This window comes from Penicillium verhagenii (genome assembly GCF_028828195.1).
Source record: "Penicillium verhagenii strain IBT 33310 chromosome Unknown utg000007l_segment0_segment0, whole genome shotgun sequence".
Classification (NCBI taxonomy): domain Eukaryota; kingdom Fungi; phylum Ascomycota; class Eurotiomycetes; order Eurotiales; family Aspergillaceae; genus Penicillium; species Penicillium verhagenii.
This window is the reverse complement of record NW_026643171.1, coordinates 1,764,540-1,782,047: the sequence shown is the minus strand read 5'-3', so window position 1 is coordinate 1,782,047 and position 17,508 is coordinate 1,764,540. Positions and strand designations below refer to the sequence as shown.

Below are 17,508 nucleotides of genomic sequence, written 5' to 3'. Positions count from 1 at the left end.
TCACTTTTGTATAGACACAGTCTCCAAAATAATCTTAAAACATTACCTTCCTCTTCAGACTATCTACTACTGATTCATTCTATCCTATTTATAAGTCTCCATGAAGCCATCAACGGACAAAATCCAGGACGATTCCAACAGAAATCCCACAAACAGTGCCACCCCTTCACAAAGAAGAAAACCACCAAAACTCAGACCTCCAAAGCTGAATAGACCTTCTGCCCCAGAAGACGAACGTTCCAAACAAAGTGAACAACACTTAGAGCGAACAGGGTCCGAATCAACACAGTACCTCCCAAATAGCGTCACCCAGTCTCAAAGCCAGGACAGCCAAAGCTATGACGAAACATCGAGTATAGCCTCGGAATCACAATCATCTCCACAACCACAACAACAGCCAACAATAAAACGAAGAACTCGCCGGGAGTCCGTTCAACCTGCCGAGCCAGATGAAAAACAATTCCAAGTCGTCGAGCGTGAACAAAGATCTCTCTCTGGTCCGGATATGATGCAGCCAATTCAGAGTATTGAGACAAGAAATCAAGAGGTTGCGGCTCCTCTAAGACCTCGAGGTGCCGGCCAGTCCCAGGCAATGGTTCCGAGGACGGGGGGTGCACAGGCTGGGGAGATGGTGGAGACGACTGAAACTGTGGTGGGTGCGCCCAGCGAGGATAAGGGGGCTTTGAAGCTAAGGCTGGATCTTAATCTTGATGTTGAGATTGAGTTGAAGGCTAAGATTAGGGGAGATTTGACCTTGTCGCTCTTGTAAGTGATCCGTGATAATTCATAGCTTGATGCTTCAATGTTTCTGGGTACTTTGACTGATACAAAGCGGTGACAGGCAATAGAGATGGATGAAATTGATTTTCATATAGAAGAGCAGAAAGGAAGAGAAGTGAAGAAACATTGAGGAAGAAATCCCAAACAATCATCGAAACCTCCAATCAACCGCAAACTCGTTGAAGAATTTGCCGTTCATGGGTGGGCGGGATACTATGTACTCAAGTGCTAGCCAGTACATACTTTATACTTCAATGTTTAACACTTGGGATGCCAGCCTATCCTCGAGACAAGTATTGATCGACTCAGTTTGACTTCAATGTTAGAGAAGAGCATGTACTTAGTACTCAAAGTGAATACTTATGTTCAAAATATCAATATGATGACAGATTAGCTTGATGATAATGAAAAGGGAGATGTATATACTATATGTTTGACAAGGAAACAAGACTGAAAGAAATAATGGCTGCACATGCAGGAATCTTGCACAAGTGTGTATATCTACTATCTCAGAACAAACGAGGCTATTGGTACATGTCTATCGTATCACTAAAAGTACATAAAAAAATATAAGGCGGGGGCGAATCCAATTCACAAGCAAGAGATCATTCACTGGCAGCCCTGGAGGTAAGATCACGTCCGCACACGAACAGATTCAGTAGTAGGTGCATCGGCAGCAGGCCCAAAGCCCCAACCCTTAGATTTTGGGCGTCGACTTCTACGATCGCCGTACTGTTCGTCGAACTTGCGGATAGCAGTGAGCGAAGACATGTCTTCACTGATCGAGGCACTGATCTCCTCCATTCCGCGCTCAAAGTGGGCTTCGGTGAGAATTCGCCGCGCAGGGTACGCATAGGGCTCATCGCCCTGGTGTTTTGCTGCGGCATCGTTTTCCTCTCGTACGCAGGCCAAAGCTGCGGCAACTGAGAGATTCTTAAGGTCGGAGCCGGAATATAACTCTGTTCGCTTGGCAAGATCAGCCAGGTCGACTGCGGGGTCGAGTTGTTCCTCTTTGAGATGGATCTTTAGAATCGCGTGGCGGTCTGTCTCCGTTGGGAGATCGACAAGTAGTCTTCGGGGCAGACGTCGTAGGACTGCGTCATCGAGGTCGAAGGGACGGTTGGTGGCAACCATGATGAATGCAGAAAGGTCGTTCATTCCATCCCACTCACGGAGGAACTGATTGATGAGTTCACGATGAGAGGTTCGACTGCTAGAGCCTGTGCGAGAACAGAAAATGGCGTCCGCTTCGTCGATGAAGACAACGCAAGGGCTAAGTTTTTTGGCAAGCGTAAATATGGCTTTCACGTTCTTTTCACCCTCACCCACATACATATCATATACTTCTGAGCCGCTGACTTCAAGAACGGTTGCACCACTCTCACGAGCAACTGCCTTGGCGAGCAGAGTTTTTCCTGTGCCGGGTGGCCCGTATAGCAGAAGGCCGGGGATCTTGTCCGTGGCCAACACACCATAGGTGAAAGCTTCAGGCCTTACTAGAGAAAGGGAAGTAAGGGTTTTGAGCGCGTCGATAGTCTCTGGCGGCACTTGGACATCGTTGAAAGTTGTCCGGATACTTTTCGCGTCTACCACGCCATTAAGGAGTTTTTTCTCGTGGGATGTGCACGTCTTGCGTAGCGAGCTTATTAACTGCTCCCGGGTCTGTCCACTGCTAGACTCCGTGGCCTTAGGAGACTTTGCCTGCAGCCAATCATTGGTGACCTGATCTCCTTTGTCCATAAGCTCGATTCCACGTCGGATATGTTCGAACCCAAAAGATTCACCCGATTCTATACTGCCAAGTGCCAGGGTTGCAACCCAGTGTACCTGGTTGTAGGACCAAAACTTTGCTTTGATCCCGGATTGTTTGATTGTCGTTGGGTCAAGTGTCCAGGCGCGGTCACCGAAAATATCATCTTTCACAGCCGAACCAGTTTCATTAAGTCGGAAGCGTAGCATAGTTTGCAGGTGGCGAATGTTGATATCCATGGTGCGTTGCTTCTGGTCCTGAGCGAACTTCTTTTCAGCAGCCTTTGACTCCATGGACGGCGTGATGACCAGTGTTTTGGAAAAGGCGTCATCAAAGACATTTTGAAGAATTTTGGAACCGTCTTGTGACGGAGTATGACGAAGTTCTTGGGATATACTTCCAATGAGAACAATCCTGGAACCAGCTCGTCGGCGTTCTTGGATAACCTTTTGTAGCAACGAAATGACCCTAGCTCCCTCTCTGGTGCCTTGAATGTCTCGATAATCCTGGATGTGAACGATGGTATCCCGAGGAAGGACAGGAATAGCGACGTCCGGCTCAGCTGACTCTTCTGTTTCCTTGGGAATGTGTTTAACGGGCCGACCAAGAGAAGAAATCACTTCGTTCAAAAGACGGGTCCAGCGCTGCTCTGCGCGTTGGCCAAAATGTCGCGAAGAGCCAGATTCAGGGTCTCCCTGGCCGTTTATAGATGCCACGATTGACTTCAAGCCAAGCCAATTCGGTAGCGGTACATCACCGGAGTCTTTGCTTGCCTCGATGGTAATGAATCGAGGGGTGCTAACCTCGGTACGAACGCCTGGGGGCCCAGCGAGCTCGGCCATGTCATCTTCACCCTCGCCTTCCCCATCGATGGGCTCTGGCCAAGTAGCTACCGGGGGGCGATGAACATCATAGCCAAGGGATCGAATGGGAGATGTTGCGCCGGTCTCTGCAAGGTCCTGCTCGCTGAATAGCTGGGCAATATCTTGGGCATTCAGAGTGATCAAGTCAGTCTTGAGATCATTTGACAGCTGTCGTACCACTGCATCCAAGAACGGAATGCCGTCATGACCGGGATATTGAAGAGTGAGGTGCGACTTCTTTGCTGCCGGTTCTTTGGCATACTGCGTAGGTGGTAGTCTCAGGCCCGCCTTGACTGACGCTCGCAATTCGCCCCATATTTCCTCTGGGACAGCATAACTGCTTTCTTCAACAAATTCGGCAGGTTCGCTAGATGGAACAGGCTCGTCTCCAGCACCTCCAGTCGGAATCTCCTTTTTCTGGGCGTTCATTTGGGTAGGCACCGGCTTCGAGATTGTGATTTCCACCTGTTGGGCTTGTTGAGCGTCTTCCGAGCCCCGGGTGACAATGTTCTGGTCCGCGAACCAGCTAGGAATTGCAGCAGCCGGTTCCTTCTGCTTTTCCTGTTCTGCTTGACGATTCCTCATGGCTCTCCGCAGCGCAGAGCCATATGGCTTTGCGGCGGGTTTGCCCGTCTGGTCTCCTTCAATCGGTGATTGGCTTTGGTTCGCGAGGACATCTTCGATTTTTGAGGATTGGCGATTATCGACGGTATCTGATGGCGTTGATGGGCCGTCATGAGGGTCGCTGGATGGAGCTGACCGCCATTGTTGCGACAGATGGAATCGGCGCGAGAACGAAGGCGCGGGAAAGCGACGACGAGCGATTAAGCGGCAGGGGCGTACGACGGATAGCCGGGCTTGTTGCATTGACGGAAACATCCAGGGCACACAATATGCCACTAGATTTCAAAGCGCAAAGTCACGGGGGGGGCAGAATGGCACATCGATCTGTCGAGAGACACGGACGCAACCTTGATCAGCCTCCGCGGGAGAAATACATCATCACGTGATATATGCGCTTTGGCTGTCTCGACTGTGTATGGATACTGTTTAGCATCAGATTTCTCATCTACACATGTCTACCTGTTAGCTATTACTATACACAAGATACTTACAAACGTCAACTTTCAAAGAGCCAAGCTTAGACGGCAAGCTGCATCCGGCTCTAGACCTGTCCATTGATCCATCTGGAATCGCTACGCTAGGACAGATCTTCGGCCAGGATTACAAGGTTTGATAGTCAAAGTTACGCCATAAAATAATAAATACAGAACCAGTTGACGACTCTTCTTAAACATTGAGGTTCGTCTAGTAGTCTGTATCGTAACTCTAATGTTACGATTTCATGTTATCTTACGGAGAGTTGAACAATAGATAGTTGAAGAGAATGTAATGTATGAAATTTCCATCGCTAAGGCTTAACACTATCGACATCGAAAATTCGGGTGACTTTGTATGAAGACCTAATGAAAATGCAATCAGCCAATGTCTCTTGCAATTCATGTTGATGCAATTGCATATATATTGAAGTGTTCTCAGTAAAAATTACTGGCAAGTAGCAGACCAACCGGGAAAGGAAGATCCGAATTATCTCGTCATTGTCGATTTGGAAGGTAAAGAAGTGAAAAAGTGTTTGACATCCTTGAACAAAAAGCAAAACATATAGCAGAAACAAGCAGTCGAACTCACCTCGGGAATTTTTGTGGTCGATTGTTTTTTTTTTCCTTCGCTCCACCTGCAAGGATGAGGTGACCTGTGTTAGTGGCAAAATCGGAGCATCGTAAGACATTAAAACGATGCTATCGGTCCATAAGACCTCAAACGATAAAGCGCATAATGTCTTGAGACAATTCCTGCGAGTGTGAAAAGAGAATGAAGAGAGAGAAAGAAGGACAAGCACGAAGAAGAAAGCAAAGAAGCAGAAGAAAAAAAAAACGCTGAAATACACACGGGCACGTGATGGCCCTGATTAGGGCTAGCGTGTTTTGCCATTGAAATTCAGACGGAAAAAAGAAAACCGAACAGAAAAACAGAGAATAATGGGGGGAAAGTGCCAAAAATTATGGATTAATTGATTTGGACTCCAAAAGAGAAATCTCATGATTGAATCTATCATCTACTCTCCTGATTTTTTTCACTATCTGGTGGTGATCTCTTTGTTCTATCTAAGAACGCATCGCGTTGTTCTTGTTCGGTTACATCCTCCACTCTTCGGAGCCGGTTCCTCCGTCCCCAGTTCCCTCTCGCTCCCAACCGGGCGATCATCCTCAACTCAGTGTATGGGCGGTCGAGACAAGACCCTGGTTTCTACTGTTTGTGTTAAACACACAGAGAAGAGCACTAAGGTCTTGGGATCGTGAGGATAGTGAGTTGATCCCATATCTTTTGCCCCCAGCCCCTCCAACGCCTCCCTATTACTGTACCGTACGCTATTACCACCTGCCCCGTTCTCTTCCCGCCTCTTCCCCCCCAAAGAGAACTCTACTCTCTTATCATTTCCGACCTTCAACTCCCCACTAACCCTCTGGCCCTTAGGAGAACGAGGCCTGCATTGAGGGCAGGTGACTAAAAAGGCTTTCGGTTCACGCTTTAGCCTTTTTTCTCATCTGCAAAGGTCGCCTGGGCATCCACTCCGAAGCGCTAAGACCATCTCGTTCCGTATCTCAAGCGCGACCTCCCATCTCCAAAATCCACCACTTCCTCTCCCCACAGAGCCGCCTCCTCGTCGCGCTTCTTCGTTGAAGTTTCTCCGTTGGCGGTGACCTCCGCCTATCAGCAATGATGATGGCGCAACCGTTTCCCGCTCAAGGCATTCCGCAACACGGTATGCCCCCCGGTCACCACCCAATGGCCGGTCAACATCCGAATGCTGGACACCCTGGTGGAATGGTGCAGCAAATGCATCCTGGAGTATCAGGACCTGGCGGTCCTCAAGTGAGTCAGGCAGGGCCCATGATGGGTGGGATGCCCCCGGGCGGCAACGCTGGTCAAGGTGGTCCGATGCCGAATGCCCATGCTCTCTCCCATCTGAACCCTGCGCAGGCGCATCTTTTCCAGCAACAAGGGTTCCCCCAAAATTGTGAGTAGATGCTATTCCCTGATCAAAAGGCAATCGCGATCCTTCCATAACGCGCGCAATCCGCCCCGATGCCGAATCCATACCCCCTAAAGCCGTTCTCAATGACGGAATGTCTTGCCAAGGCGCATGCTAACGCTATCGTCCACCATTTAGTTGTGAATAATCCCCAATTCAATGTCCAGCAGCAGCAGCAACAGCAACAGCAGTTTATCCGGCAACGAATGATGATACAACACCAACATCAGCAACAGCAGCAGCAGGCTCAGCAGCAACAGCAACAACAGGCTCAGCAGCAGCAACAAGCACAGCAGGTACAGCAACAACAGCAACAGCATGGGGGCCTACCTGTATCATTACCAAATGGTACTCAGGGGCTGAACGCGGCGCAAATGGCTGCAATGCAGCAGGCCAATCCAGGCATGCGACCCGTCAACATGGGAATGCACATGGGCCAACAGGTGCCACATGGCCAGGCACAAAACCTTCAGCAACAACAGATATTCGCGATTCAGCAGGCCCAAGCTCAGCAAGCCCAGCAAGCCCAGCAACAAGCCCAGCAGCAGGCACAGCAACAGGCCCAGCAACAGGCCCAGGCTAATAATGGCCAACAAGGCCAACATACGCCTCAACGCTCATCTGCACAACCTCCAAACATGCACGAAGTTCAAGCTGGGACTCCTCAATCTCAACATGGCCCGCCACAAAGCGGAACTCCTCAGCCCAACCAGTCTTCTCAGCCACCCCCGACTCAACCTCCCCAGTCGCAGGCCAGTGGTCAGGCCCAAGTTACCCCCAATCCCCAGCCACAGCAGTTGCCACAGTCCCAGCAACAACCTCAGCAGGGTACCCCGGGACAGCAGCAACAACCTCAGCCAACCCAGCAGCAGGCAATGGAGGCACAACTTAAAGCACAACAAAATGCCATGATGATGCAAAGAATTAATCAACAACGGCACCTGAATAACGCAGTCATGATCCTCAATAGCTACGCGGAAACTTTGAGCTCATTCAAGGTATGTATTGAACTGATATTTCGGCGGATCAACGGGCAAAGTTACTAATGATTTCACAGAGTCGCGATGAAACTACCGACCTCGCATATTGGTCCGCCTTTGTTGATCGGTTTTATTCACCAGTGGGCGTCTTGCGCCAGGGAATTTGGAACAACCAAACTGGATCAAAACAGTTTGAAATCTCGACCCCTGCACTGGCACGGTACTACCTTACCCAGTTTACAAGCGGCATTGAGCAGATTCAAATGGTCTTGGATGGTCCCCGCGAGCGCGAACCTCCCAATCCCAATGGTGGGCATATTGTTGAATGTCAACGCGTTTCTTTCATATACTGGTACACGAATGAAAGCCAGGTATGAACCTCTCCGGCAGTCGATGATGCTCGTGATGGTGATACTGATGAAATTCATAGGTCTTCCACAAGGGCCACTTACGTGCCCACTTTGATGCGAACAACAAGATTGAAATGCTAGACATTAATGTCTCCAGCCACAATGAATACATTCCTCGCAGCCAGCTCGTGGAGGCCATGGAGCAAAAGCAAAGCCCCAAACTAGCTAAAAGTGCTGCCAAGAGGGCGCAGAAGCAGGCACAGTCAATAACGTTGCCCGAGTCTATGGTAACTTCCAACGGTCTACCTCCGAACGTCATTCAATTTTTGGAGCTGGCAGAGACGATGTCGCATATGCAAACTCTCTTCAACTTTTCTGCGGCACACTCCCAGTTATCGGCGACAGATGCGCTTCGAGGCCTTGTCATCAACTTGAACCAAAATCCCAACCCCAATGTTGCCTTTACACCGCAAATGAACCCCGGAATGCAGCCCATGCCTCGCGGCCCTAATATGGGCCCTCCTTCGCAATTCGCTTCTCCTGCAATGGCTCATCTTGGCCTGCCAGGGGGGCAGGGCTCGCCTCATCTAAGTGGGTCAGCCCATGCTAGTCCTGCTCAGAGTCAACTTGCTGGCCCCCCTGGGATGCAAGTTCAGTCATCTCCGGTTGGTGTGAACAATAGTCCGAACGTTGGGGCCAACAAGCGCCGACGTGCTAGCACTGTCAAGCAAGAGAATGATGACAATGGCTCGGGTGAAGTGAATGGCAATGCACCAGGATCCGGCAAGGTCAAGAACTCCCGAGTACCTAAACGCCAGAAGGGAGCAGCAGCCTAAGGAGCAGCTACTATGCTATTTGGCATTTGAATGCTTATATATTTTTGTTTTTCATGGTTCATCATTTCCAAGAGTTGGGGAATTCGGCGCACGATTGGATACCAGGGCGAGGCATACTCTCTTCGCCCCCTTCTTGTCTTTCCTGTCCATTTTTTGGTTTCTCTGGGCCCATTTGATCTCCCGCTATCATCTGGTCTCAGTTTGCTTTGATTTTTCTTTTTCCATTTTCGGTACTCTGACGATCAAATCCACCACCTCCTTCCGATGAGGTTTAATCGTTTGGTCTATCCCATTCTCAACACATTTGAGTGTTATCGAATGGCCGATGGCACCTATATGCCCCATCACTATCGACATCTGCTCCGACCCTAATGTACTTTATCTCCCTTTTCAGCGTTTCTTTCAGTTGGCCCGGAAATCATTGTTTTGATTTTTTTACACGTGCTTTCTTGAGTCTTGGGATGTTCTTTGCCCTACCCGGGGGTTGATGATTTTTGGACTGGTGTGTTTACAAGGGCGTTTGCCCTTTGCTTCTGGCCTCCTGGATGAATGGCCAAAATCTTGATATCCGTGTTGGCGATCGCACCTGGCGTCAGGCTTTTTGTGTTTCCTGGAAATATGTCCGCGTGCATTTGTGTGGGGGTTCCTTTTGGTTCTGGTTAAGAATCATAATGACTCTTTTTCCCCCTCGGGGGCTCATCGTTTTGCCGTTATTTGACGAATTCACATATATCCCAGCAATCTGCGTGCACAACTTTGGACCATTTGGATATTCCATTCAAACATTGTTCTTGTAGAAAGTGTAGTACGAAGGATTATGTATACACTCGTGGGAATAACAGTTATATCTACAAGCTATACTACATTGTATTCAGTGCCAGTAATTGGCTAAAATCGGGGAACTCCGCCAATTTCTTGCATATGGGGAATTCGGCATCTTTTTTTTTTCTGGTTATCGATATCAGTTCCCCACTCCTTGCATTAAATGCCCCTCCAACCCACGCAAACCACAAATTTTCCCCGGAACATTCCTCAATATCTCCAGATTTTTACGATATAATGGCTCACTCTCACGAAGGTGGCGCTAGCCACTCCCACGAAGATCCTTTCAACGGTCATGGTCACTCTCACGATATCCTGGATGGCCCAGGCTCATACGCCAACCGCGAGATGCCGCTGATCGAGGGCCGAGACTGGAAGGATCGTGCCTTCACCATCGGTATTGGAGGGTATGTGACATCCCACCATAAAACAAGACAAGAAAGATAAAAGAAAAAGAGAACACAATTTCCCATGCAAACTACAGCTCCCCTCTCCAGAATTATGCACATAGATAGAGCTATACATACTCAAACAAACCTACCCACCCATGATACTGACTCAACACCTCGATCAGACCCGTCGGCTCCGGTAAAACAGCTCTCATGCTCGCCCTATCCCGCGCCCTCCGCGACGAATACAACATTGCAGCCGTCACAAACGACATCTTCACCCGCGAAGACGCCGAGTTCCTCACTCGCCACAAGGCCCTCGCCCCCAACCGCATCCGCGCCATCGAAACCGGCGGTTGTCCCCACGCCGCTGTCCGCGAGGACATCAGCGCAAACCTGCTCGCCCTGCAGACCCTGCAGAAGCAGTTCTCCACCGATTTGCTCCTGATCGAGTCTGGCGGTGACAACCTCGCTGCCAACTACAGTCGCGAGCTGGCTGATTTCATCATCTACGTTATTGATGTTGCTGGTGGTGACAAGGTGCCCCGGAAGGGTGGACCCGGTATCACTGGTAGTGATTTGTTGATTGTGAATAAGATTGATCTGGCGCAGGCTGTCGGTGCCGATTTGAAGGTTATGGAGCGCGATGCGGCTAAGATGCGCGAGGGTGGCCCGACTGTCTTTGCCGTTGTCAAGGAGGGCAAGGGCATGGACCATATTATTAACTTGATTATTAGCGCTTGGAAGGGCAGTGGTGCTTATGAGCTTAGCCTGCAGCGCTGGAAGGAGGGTGCCCCGCGTGGTTCGGGCAGTATTGATGAGTAGATAGCACGTATTAGTTTACTACTGTATCTAGTACTATATAGCCTGAGTAGACGATCCTACTTTATGATTCAATGTTTGGGGCCGTTTACTGGAATCTCCCAAGACTCATACGAAGAAACTTGCTTTTTTTTGGCCATCCATAAAAGTTCTATACATACATATGATTCGTTCCGTTCCCAACGCCTGAAATGCAGTGGGTCACCGAGCCTCCCATGAGTTACAAAGTCTCATAGAAAATGCCACGGCTGGGTATCTGGTGAATTTTCCACGATATACAAAGGTATCTCTCAGCTCAACAAGAGATGCAAAGAAGCAGCAAAAGAAACACGATCAATCCCTCTTGGCAAAGCGACCCAGAGCAGGTCCCAGATCATCGCGCTCCCGCTTAAGCTTCTCCTTGTGGCGCTCAGCGTGCTCCTTGCGCAAAGTCTCAGCCTTAACCCGCTTCTCATCGATAACATTGGTACGACCCTTCTTGCGAAGATACTTGCGCAGCGCACTGTTGCGACCGCGGCTACGGTTCTTCATCTTCTCGATGGCATCCTCGGGCTTAGCATCGGAGTTCTTGAACTCTTGCACCTTCTTGTTGTTGATGGTATCGAGACGACCAATGACATTGGGGTCGAGAGAAATCATATCCGGCTGCAACTTGGTGAGCAGCGCGTGGACCTCGGCCTCCTGTCGTTGCTTGACGTTCTCGTAAGGGTTGGCTTCCAGTGAGTCGAAGTTGGGCTCTCCGGCACCGGGAACGAGAAGACTAGCGAATCCTTGATCGTGTCCCACACCCAGCACATCTTCGTATGGGCACCAGCGCAGATTCTCGATGCGCTTGCCGTCACCGCCCCAAGCCATGTAGGGACTCTGCACCTTGCCTTGGTCTGCTTGGGCGGCATCGAAAAGACCCCGCCAGACGCTGGTTTGTGTACCCCAGCCAACGGCTACGAGGTTGCGGTCACTGATCGACACGGATGCACCAGGCTGGTAGCATGAGTATGAGTGGACCTCGCGGAACATGCGAATATCCCAGATGTTCATCTTTTGGTCTTGGCCAGTTGAGACCATGTAGCGACCCAGGCGGTCGATTGCCATAGATCGGACGGGTCCACGGTGCACAAGAGCCTTGACGAGAGCAGTCTGGGAGTTGGGGGACCATAAAGTCACTGTTCCGTTCTGGTGTCCGGTGTGGAGGATAGCATTGGATGGGTTCTGGCAGAGGGCGGTCGGCTTTCCAAGGCGAGTAGGAAGTTCAGCAACCAACTGACCGGTGGAAGTATCGGTGTATTTAAGGAAACCAGCCATTGTCTATAGCGGAAGGAAATAAAGTCAGTCTCGTGCAGAAGGGATTTTTTTTTTGGGAAACCAAGCGGTGTAAAACTCACAGCACTGGCAAGTAAGAAGTGGTAAGGCAAGAATTCGAGGAAGAGCGGCTCCAAATGCTTGTTCAGGCAGTGCAATTCAACACCTTGGTGATCATAGATGTAAACATATTTCTTCTGCGCAACCGCAAAGAACTGGTTGTTGTGCAACCAGCGCGCATCCCGGACCGTCTCATTCAAATTCAGCTCACAGCCGAGCGTGCCATCGCGCCAATCCATGGTCGCAACATGACCCTTGCGTCCCGCCAATAGAAGATGGCGACCGTTTCGGCTGTAGTCCATTCGGTAGGGACCAAAATCATTGAGCCGGAGCTCAAAGCCCTTCTTCGCCGTCTCGATTCCAACGCTGGCCTGGATCTCATCCTGTCGTACTTTGTATGTCTTTTCGAGTTCACCCTCGGGCTCAAGGAAACCTGCCTCGTGCTCCAACAGGATTTCGGCATCCTTTGCTTGCAGGATAGCCTGCTTCTGTTTGGCTTCCTGTGCTATTAGTGTGGCACGGAGCTTCTTGTCGCGAACATTCTTTGTCGAGGCAGCCTTGCCACGTCCGTAGGTTTTTTGAGCTTCGGCAAATCTCAACTTTGCCGCACGGTCTTCGGCCGACATAACGGCCTTGGGGGCTGGATCAGCCATCGTCGCTTTTGTTATGGGTGTTGGTGGAAAAAAATTCGTGAAAGTCGTGCTGTTGAGTTATTCGTGGCAGAAAAAAAAATTCCTGCCTCATTGCTGCCCCCAGAAGGCGGTCCGCTTAAGCGGTGAAACCACACTACTGCACACTTGAGTACTATCTACTGGACCAACACATGCACTCATTGTAACTACAGTGCTGGAATGACTGAATATTGAACTGATGGCTATGGAAATTAATATGCCTTTGAGTTCTCCAACCTGAGGGTGAAAGCCTTGGAAATTTCTAGATCAACTCTTATATCCAAATTTGCAGTATGTATACATAGTCTAATCTATTGCAATGGTATACATATATGTATGCAGCGATCAGTTCCATGCACGTCTAATTCAGGAGGTTCAATTTTGGATTATGGAAACAAGCACTTGAGGGAAAATCCATGCCCAGATGAGTACAGTCAACCTTGGTGGAAGCAAATCACTCAAAATATATCACAAGATAACAAGTCACAGCCGAGAACAATAAGGCGAAAAGATTAACATTGAATTGTTCAGGTTGCCGTTTTGTTGAATTCCAACACAGAACTAACATTTGAAGCCTTCAATGTTTGCCCCGGTGCCCCGGTGACTTCCTAAACAAGGCATGTTAGAGAGGAGAAGTGCTTTTATCTCAAGACTTCCAGATGTCTAGTAGGTAACTCAGGTGCTTCCAGGTCTGCCCACCTGACAATTCTATCAATCAATTGATCTGTTTTCTGCTTTGATCAACTCTCCTCTGCTCTGACCATCGCCTTCAGCATCCTTCAATTTCTTTCCCCCCATCAATTAACTACACCATCATTCAACTACAACACGCACACAAATCCAGTTCCCACCCTTTTTTTTAACCACCATGGAACTTGAAGGCCTTAATATATCCCCAGAACTTCTGGATACGGTCGTGGAACAGTACCGAGTTGAAATTACGGACAAGGTGCTCGATCTTATCGCTATGGGTCAACTAAAAAAGGAGCAGCCGGTAGATACTTCAAACTGGGTGATTGGAAGATTCATTCGAATGCTACCTGAGCACTGCCAAATCCTTGTTGATCCATCGGAAGCCTACTGTCCACCCCCCGCGTTCTGTGACTTGCCAACGTGGGAGGTAGTTCTTGGACCTTATGTGGCAGTGGGAACTATGGCCCGGAATTTTCAACCCGTCTTCACACATAAGAGAAGTCCATCGCACGAGCAGGACTTGGACAAAATAATTTTAGCAGGGGAAGAGGTTTATCTCCGCCCACAGACAGTCCGGCCCTATTTTAACTTCGTTGTCGATGAGTTCACCTTGGGTATGAAGGACTGGCAACGAAAGGTGATCACTCTTGATCCAGAATACGACAGTGAGAAGTATTTGACGGAGGTAGCTCTTGAAATGCTAGAGGAACGCGAAAACCTCTTCAAAACCCAACTTGCCGAATTCAGCGGATTGATGCTTCAATGGAGGGGGGATCGCCGGTGGTATGAATTAGTCTTCCTGGAAAATGAACTCCTGAAAGACCACAGCAACTGCCTACCACCGGGTTTCAGTGCCGACAATCTTGTTGATGCCCGTCGGCACATAGAGATCGAAACCGCGAAGGACTATGCAGGTCTGATTTCACCCTGGGAGGTTGGACTTCGTGAGAGGGAGCTCGGGGAGGGTTACAGTCAGCCCTATGATGCGGCCCAGAGAGAGATGGCGGCCATAGCTGCCGCTATCGTCGATATCAAGAATATGTTAAGGACCATGTGAGGTGACTGATGCAGAATAATCCTGTTGATTCATGTGCGGGATCTTTCTGTGTCGAGAATAACGGAGGTTTTTATTATTAACGGCCAGCCCTAGTTTACTCCGACTGCAGTGAGTCTAGTGACGACTCTAGTCTATGTTAGCACAAGAATCCTATTATCCTGAGACGTAACCTTCGTCATTTCCCCACGTATAAAGTAGTGGATTAGGCATGAATTTGACCCTCGCTGATCGACTTGATCTGAGAAAAACTGAAATTAAGCTGGGAGGTCTTGGTATAGATGTGGTTCCAAGATTGTGATTCGCGAATCGATTTTCGCTGACACGGTCCTCGCTTACATAACCGCTCCACTATCCACTATCGAATTTTTGTTATCGCGATTTTTTTTTCTCGTTCAAGTACACGTTCGCCTTGATATACTTGTCGAATAACTGCGAAGAGATTTTTCTCTTTCTTCAATCTGGAATCCCTCCCATATCGCTTTAAAGGGTCCAGTGCCAATATGGCGCCCACCCAGGTGCACCATCACCGTTCCACCACCAAGTCTGCCAACAAGCCTTACAAGACCAAGCATGCGTCCAAGGGTGCTCTGAAAGAGCAGGCAAAGGGTATGAAAATAAAGAACGCTGCTGAAATACCCCGGTTTTTTGATTTTGGACGCTGACAACCTCCCAGGCAAAGTCGAGGTGGAGCGGGGCACTCGCAAAACCCCCCACCAACAGCTCAAGTCGAAACTCGATCGTCGCAATACCGCCCGTCAAAGACAAGCATTGAAGCACCAAGAGAAGACCCAGGCAAACAGCATCTTCGCCGGTCAAAATGGTGCTCCCCGTCACATCGCCGTCATCCCGTTGTCCACCGACGTCGATATCGTTTCTGCCATCACCGCACTGAACGAGAGTGTTGATGTTTCCACCGAGGTTTCCGCGGACAGCATCACTCGTGTGCGAATTGATCGTTTCCGCCAAAGCCTTCTTTACGTTCCCTCGAAACATGACCTTTTGAATGCTATGGATGTGTGCCGTATGGCCGACTTTGTTGTGCTGGTCATGTCTCCAGAGGTGGAAGTGGAGGAAGAGGGCGAGCTGTTGCTGCGCTCCATTGAGAGCCAGGGTATTTCCAATGTCATGACTGTTGTTCAGGGACTTGACAAGGTCAACCCAGTCAAGAGGCGCACACAGGTTACTTCTTCTTTGAAGACTTATATCAACCACTTCTTCCCCGCTGTTGAGAAGGTCATGTCTCTGGATTCGCGCCAGGAGTGCTCCAATGCTATCCGTTCCCTTTGCACTGCCACCCCTAAGGGTATTCGCTGGCGTGACGAGCGCAGCTGGATGTTCATTGAGAATGTCCAGTGGCCTGATGTTGACACCGAAGTCGTTGACGACGTCGTTGTCACTGGTATCGTCCGTGGCAAGGGCTTGAAGGCTGACCGGATTACCCATATCCCTGGCTGGGGTGATTTCCAGATCTCCTCTATCACTGCAGCTCCCCTGCAGGCTACCAAGACCAAGAGAGATGATGATATGAATGTCGACACCAACGAAACCTCTCAAATACTGGATTCCCCTACAGCGGACGCGGACGATATGGCTATTGTGGCTCCAGAGGAAATCGAGATGGAAGATGACGACGTTTTACCCACCGCCGATAACGAGCAGCGCAAGGGTGTTTTGCTCGATGACCACCACTACTTCTCCGATGACGATTCTCACATTCCCGCTACCCCCAAGCGATTGCCCAAGGGTACATCTTCGTACCAATCCGCCTGGTACCTTGCTGATGTTTCCGACTCTGGATCTGACATTGATGATGGAGACGAGGATATGGATATGGATATGGACACAGCTGGCGCCCCAGAGGATGGAATTTTCCCCGACCACGCTGACGCTATGACCGAGGGTGGTCCTTCCGAGTACCCCCAGTCAGAGATGTTCCTTGACCCATCTCCTGAGGATGAATCACAAGAGCTTGCAGACTACCGCGCCAGTCGACGTGACGAGGCACAGGAGGATCTTGAATTCCCCGATGAGATCGAACTGCACCCCAACGTGCTGGCCAGAGAGCGCCTGGCCCGTTTCCGTGGTTTGAAGAACATGAAGATTAGTCCTTGGGAGACATCCGAGGACCGCCCCTTCGAGCCTGAAGACTGGCGCAGACTCTTGCAGTTTGGCGACTACAAGGGCACCAAGAACCGTGTCTTGCGGGAGTCCCTGGTTGGTGGTGTCAACCCCGGTATCCGCGTGGATGTTCACCTCCGTGCTGTGCCTGGCTCCCTCCGCAACAAGCCCCAGCCCGTCTCGCTCTTCTCTCTGTTGCGTCATGAGCACAAGCACACCGTGGTCAACATCAACATGACCCTGAGCGGAAGACTTGAGGAGCCTATCCGAGCTAAGGAGGAGCTTATCATCCAGTGCGGTCCTCGCCGCATGGTCGTGAACCCCATCTTCTCGTCCTCTGACAACACCCCCAACAATGTTCACAAGTTCGACCGCTTCATGCACCCCGGTCGCAGCGCCATCGCATCATGGATTGGACCCATGACCTGGGGTGCCGTCCCTTGCCTCGTCTTCAAGCCCAAGCAGGCCGAGGAAGACCCCGAGATCCTCGAATCCGCCGACGAAAAGGAGCAGCCCCTGGCTCTGGATCGTCTGGAGCTCATTGGTACTGGTACAGTGATTGCGCCCGACCCAGCCCGCGTGGTTGCCAAGCGTGCCATTCTCGCTGGTCACCCGTACAAGATCCACAAGAACGTCGTCACTGTTCGTTATATGTTCTTCAACAACGAGGATGTTGCCTGGTTCAAAGCCCTGCAGCTCTGGACCCGCCGTGGTCGCAGTGGATTCATCAAGGAGAGTCTTGGTACGCACGGTTACTTCAAGGCCACCTTCGATGCCAAGATCAACCCCCAGGATTCCGTTGGCATCAGTCTGTACAAGCGTGTCTTCCCACGCAAGGCCCGGACTTTGGAGGAGGCTTCTGCGTAAATGTGCAATTCTTTTTTCGGCGTATAATGTGGATTTTGTGATTTCAAGTACTTGCAC

The 17,508-nt window shown here is 50.0% G+C and overlaps 7 protein-coding genes across 7 annotated transcripts; 5 read left to right on the top strand and 2 right to left on the bottom strand.

Moving 5' to 3' along the window:
• Positions 1-100: 100 nt before the first annotated feature.
• N7466_007348 (uncharacterized protein) lies at positions 101-769 on the top strand (the record flags this gene model as incomplete). Its single annotated transcript, XM_057166737.1, has 1 exon — positions 101-769. The coding sequence occupies one exon, from the start codon at positions 101-103 to the stop codon at positions 767-769; it is 669 nt and encodes a 222-aa protein (XP_057019778.1).
• Positions 770-1,413: 644 nt separating this feature from the next.
• N7466_007347 (ATP-binding protein) lies at positions 1,414-4,260 on the bottom strand (the record flags this gene model as incomplete). Its single annotated transcript, XM_057166736.1, has 1 exon — positions 1,414-4,260. The coding sequence occupies one exon, from the start codon at positions 4,258-4,260 to the stop codon at positions 1,414-1,416; it is 2,847 nt and encodes a 948-aa protein (XP_057019777.1).
• Positions 4,261-6,171: 1,911 nt separating this feature from the next.
• Positions 6,172-8,653, top strand: N7466_007346 (LIM domain-binding protein; the record flags this gene model as incomplete). Its single annotated transcript, XM_057166735.1, has 4 exons — positions 6,172-6,472; positions 6,626-7,485; positions 7,545-7,838; positions 7,898-8,653. 4 exons carry the CDS (start codon positions 6,172-6,174, stop codon positions 8,651-8,653), a joined length of 2,211 nt encoding a protein of 736 aa, XP_057019776.1.
• Positions 8,654-9,712: 1,059 nt separating this feature from the next.
• On the top strand, positions 9,713-10,689 carry N7466_007345 (urease accessory protein UreG; the record flags this gene model as incomplete). Its single annotated transcript, XM_057166734.1, has 2 exons — positions 9,713-9,882; positions 10,050-10,689. The coding sequence occupies 2 exons, from the start codon at positions 9,713-9,715 to the stop codon at positions 10,687-10,689; spliced, it is 810 nt and encodes a 269-aa protein (XP_057019775.1).
• Positions 10,690-11,019: 330 nt separating this feature from the next.
• Positions 11,020-12,698, bottom strand: N7466_007344 (WDR46/Utp7 family protein; the record flags this gene model as incomplete). The annotated part of the gene is made up of 2 exons (XM_057166733.1): positions 11,020-11,991; positions 12,069-12,698. The coding sequence occupies 2 exons, from the start codon at positions 12,696-12,698 to the stop codon at positions 11,020-11,022; spliced, it is 1,602 nt and encodes a 533-aa protein (XP_057019774.1).
• An 886-nt stretch (positions 12,699-13,584) lies between these two features.
• Positions 13,585-14,466, top strand: N7466_007343 (uncharacterized protein; the record flags this gene model as incomplete). The annotated part of the gene is made up of 1 exon (XM_057166732.1): positions 13,585-14,466. One exon carries the CDS (start codon positions 13,585-13,587, stop codon positions 14,464-14,466), a length of 882 nt encoding a protein of 293 aa, XP_057019773.1.
• Positions 14,467-14,966: 500 nt separating this feature from the next.
• N7466_007342 (small subunit rRNA maturation protein TSR1) lies at positions 14,967-17,451 on the top strand (the record flags this gene model as incomplete). Its single annotated transcript, XM_057166731.1, has 2 exons — positions 14,967-15,072; positions 15,140-17,451. The coding sequence occupies 2 exons, from the start codon at positions 14,967-14,969 to the stop codon at positions 17,449-17,451; spliced, it is 2,418 nt and encodes an 805-aa protein (XP_057019772.1).
• Between the last annotated feature and the right edge of the window lie 57 nt (positions 17,452-17,508).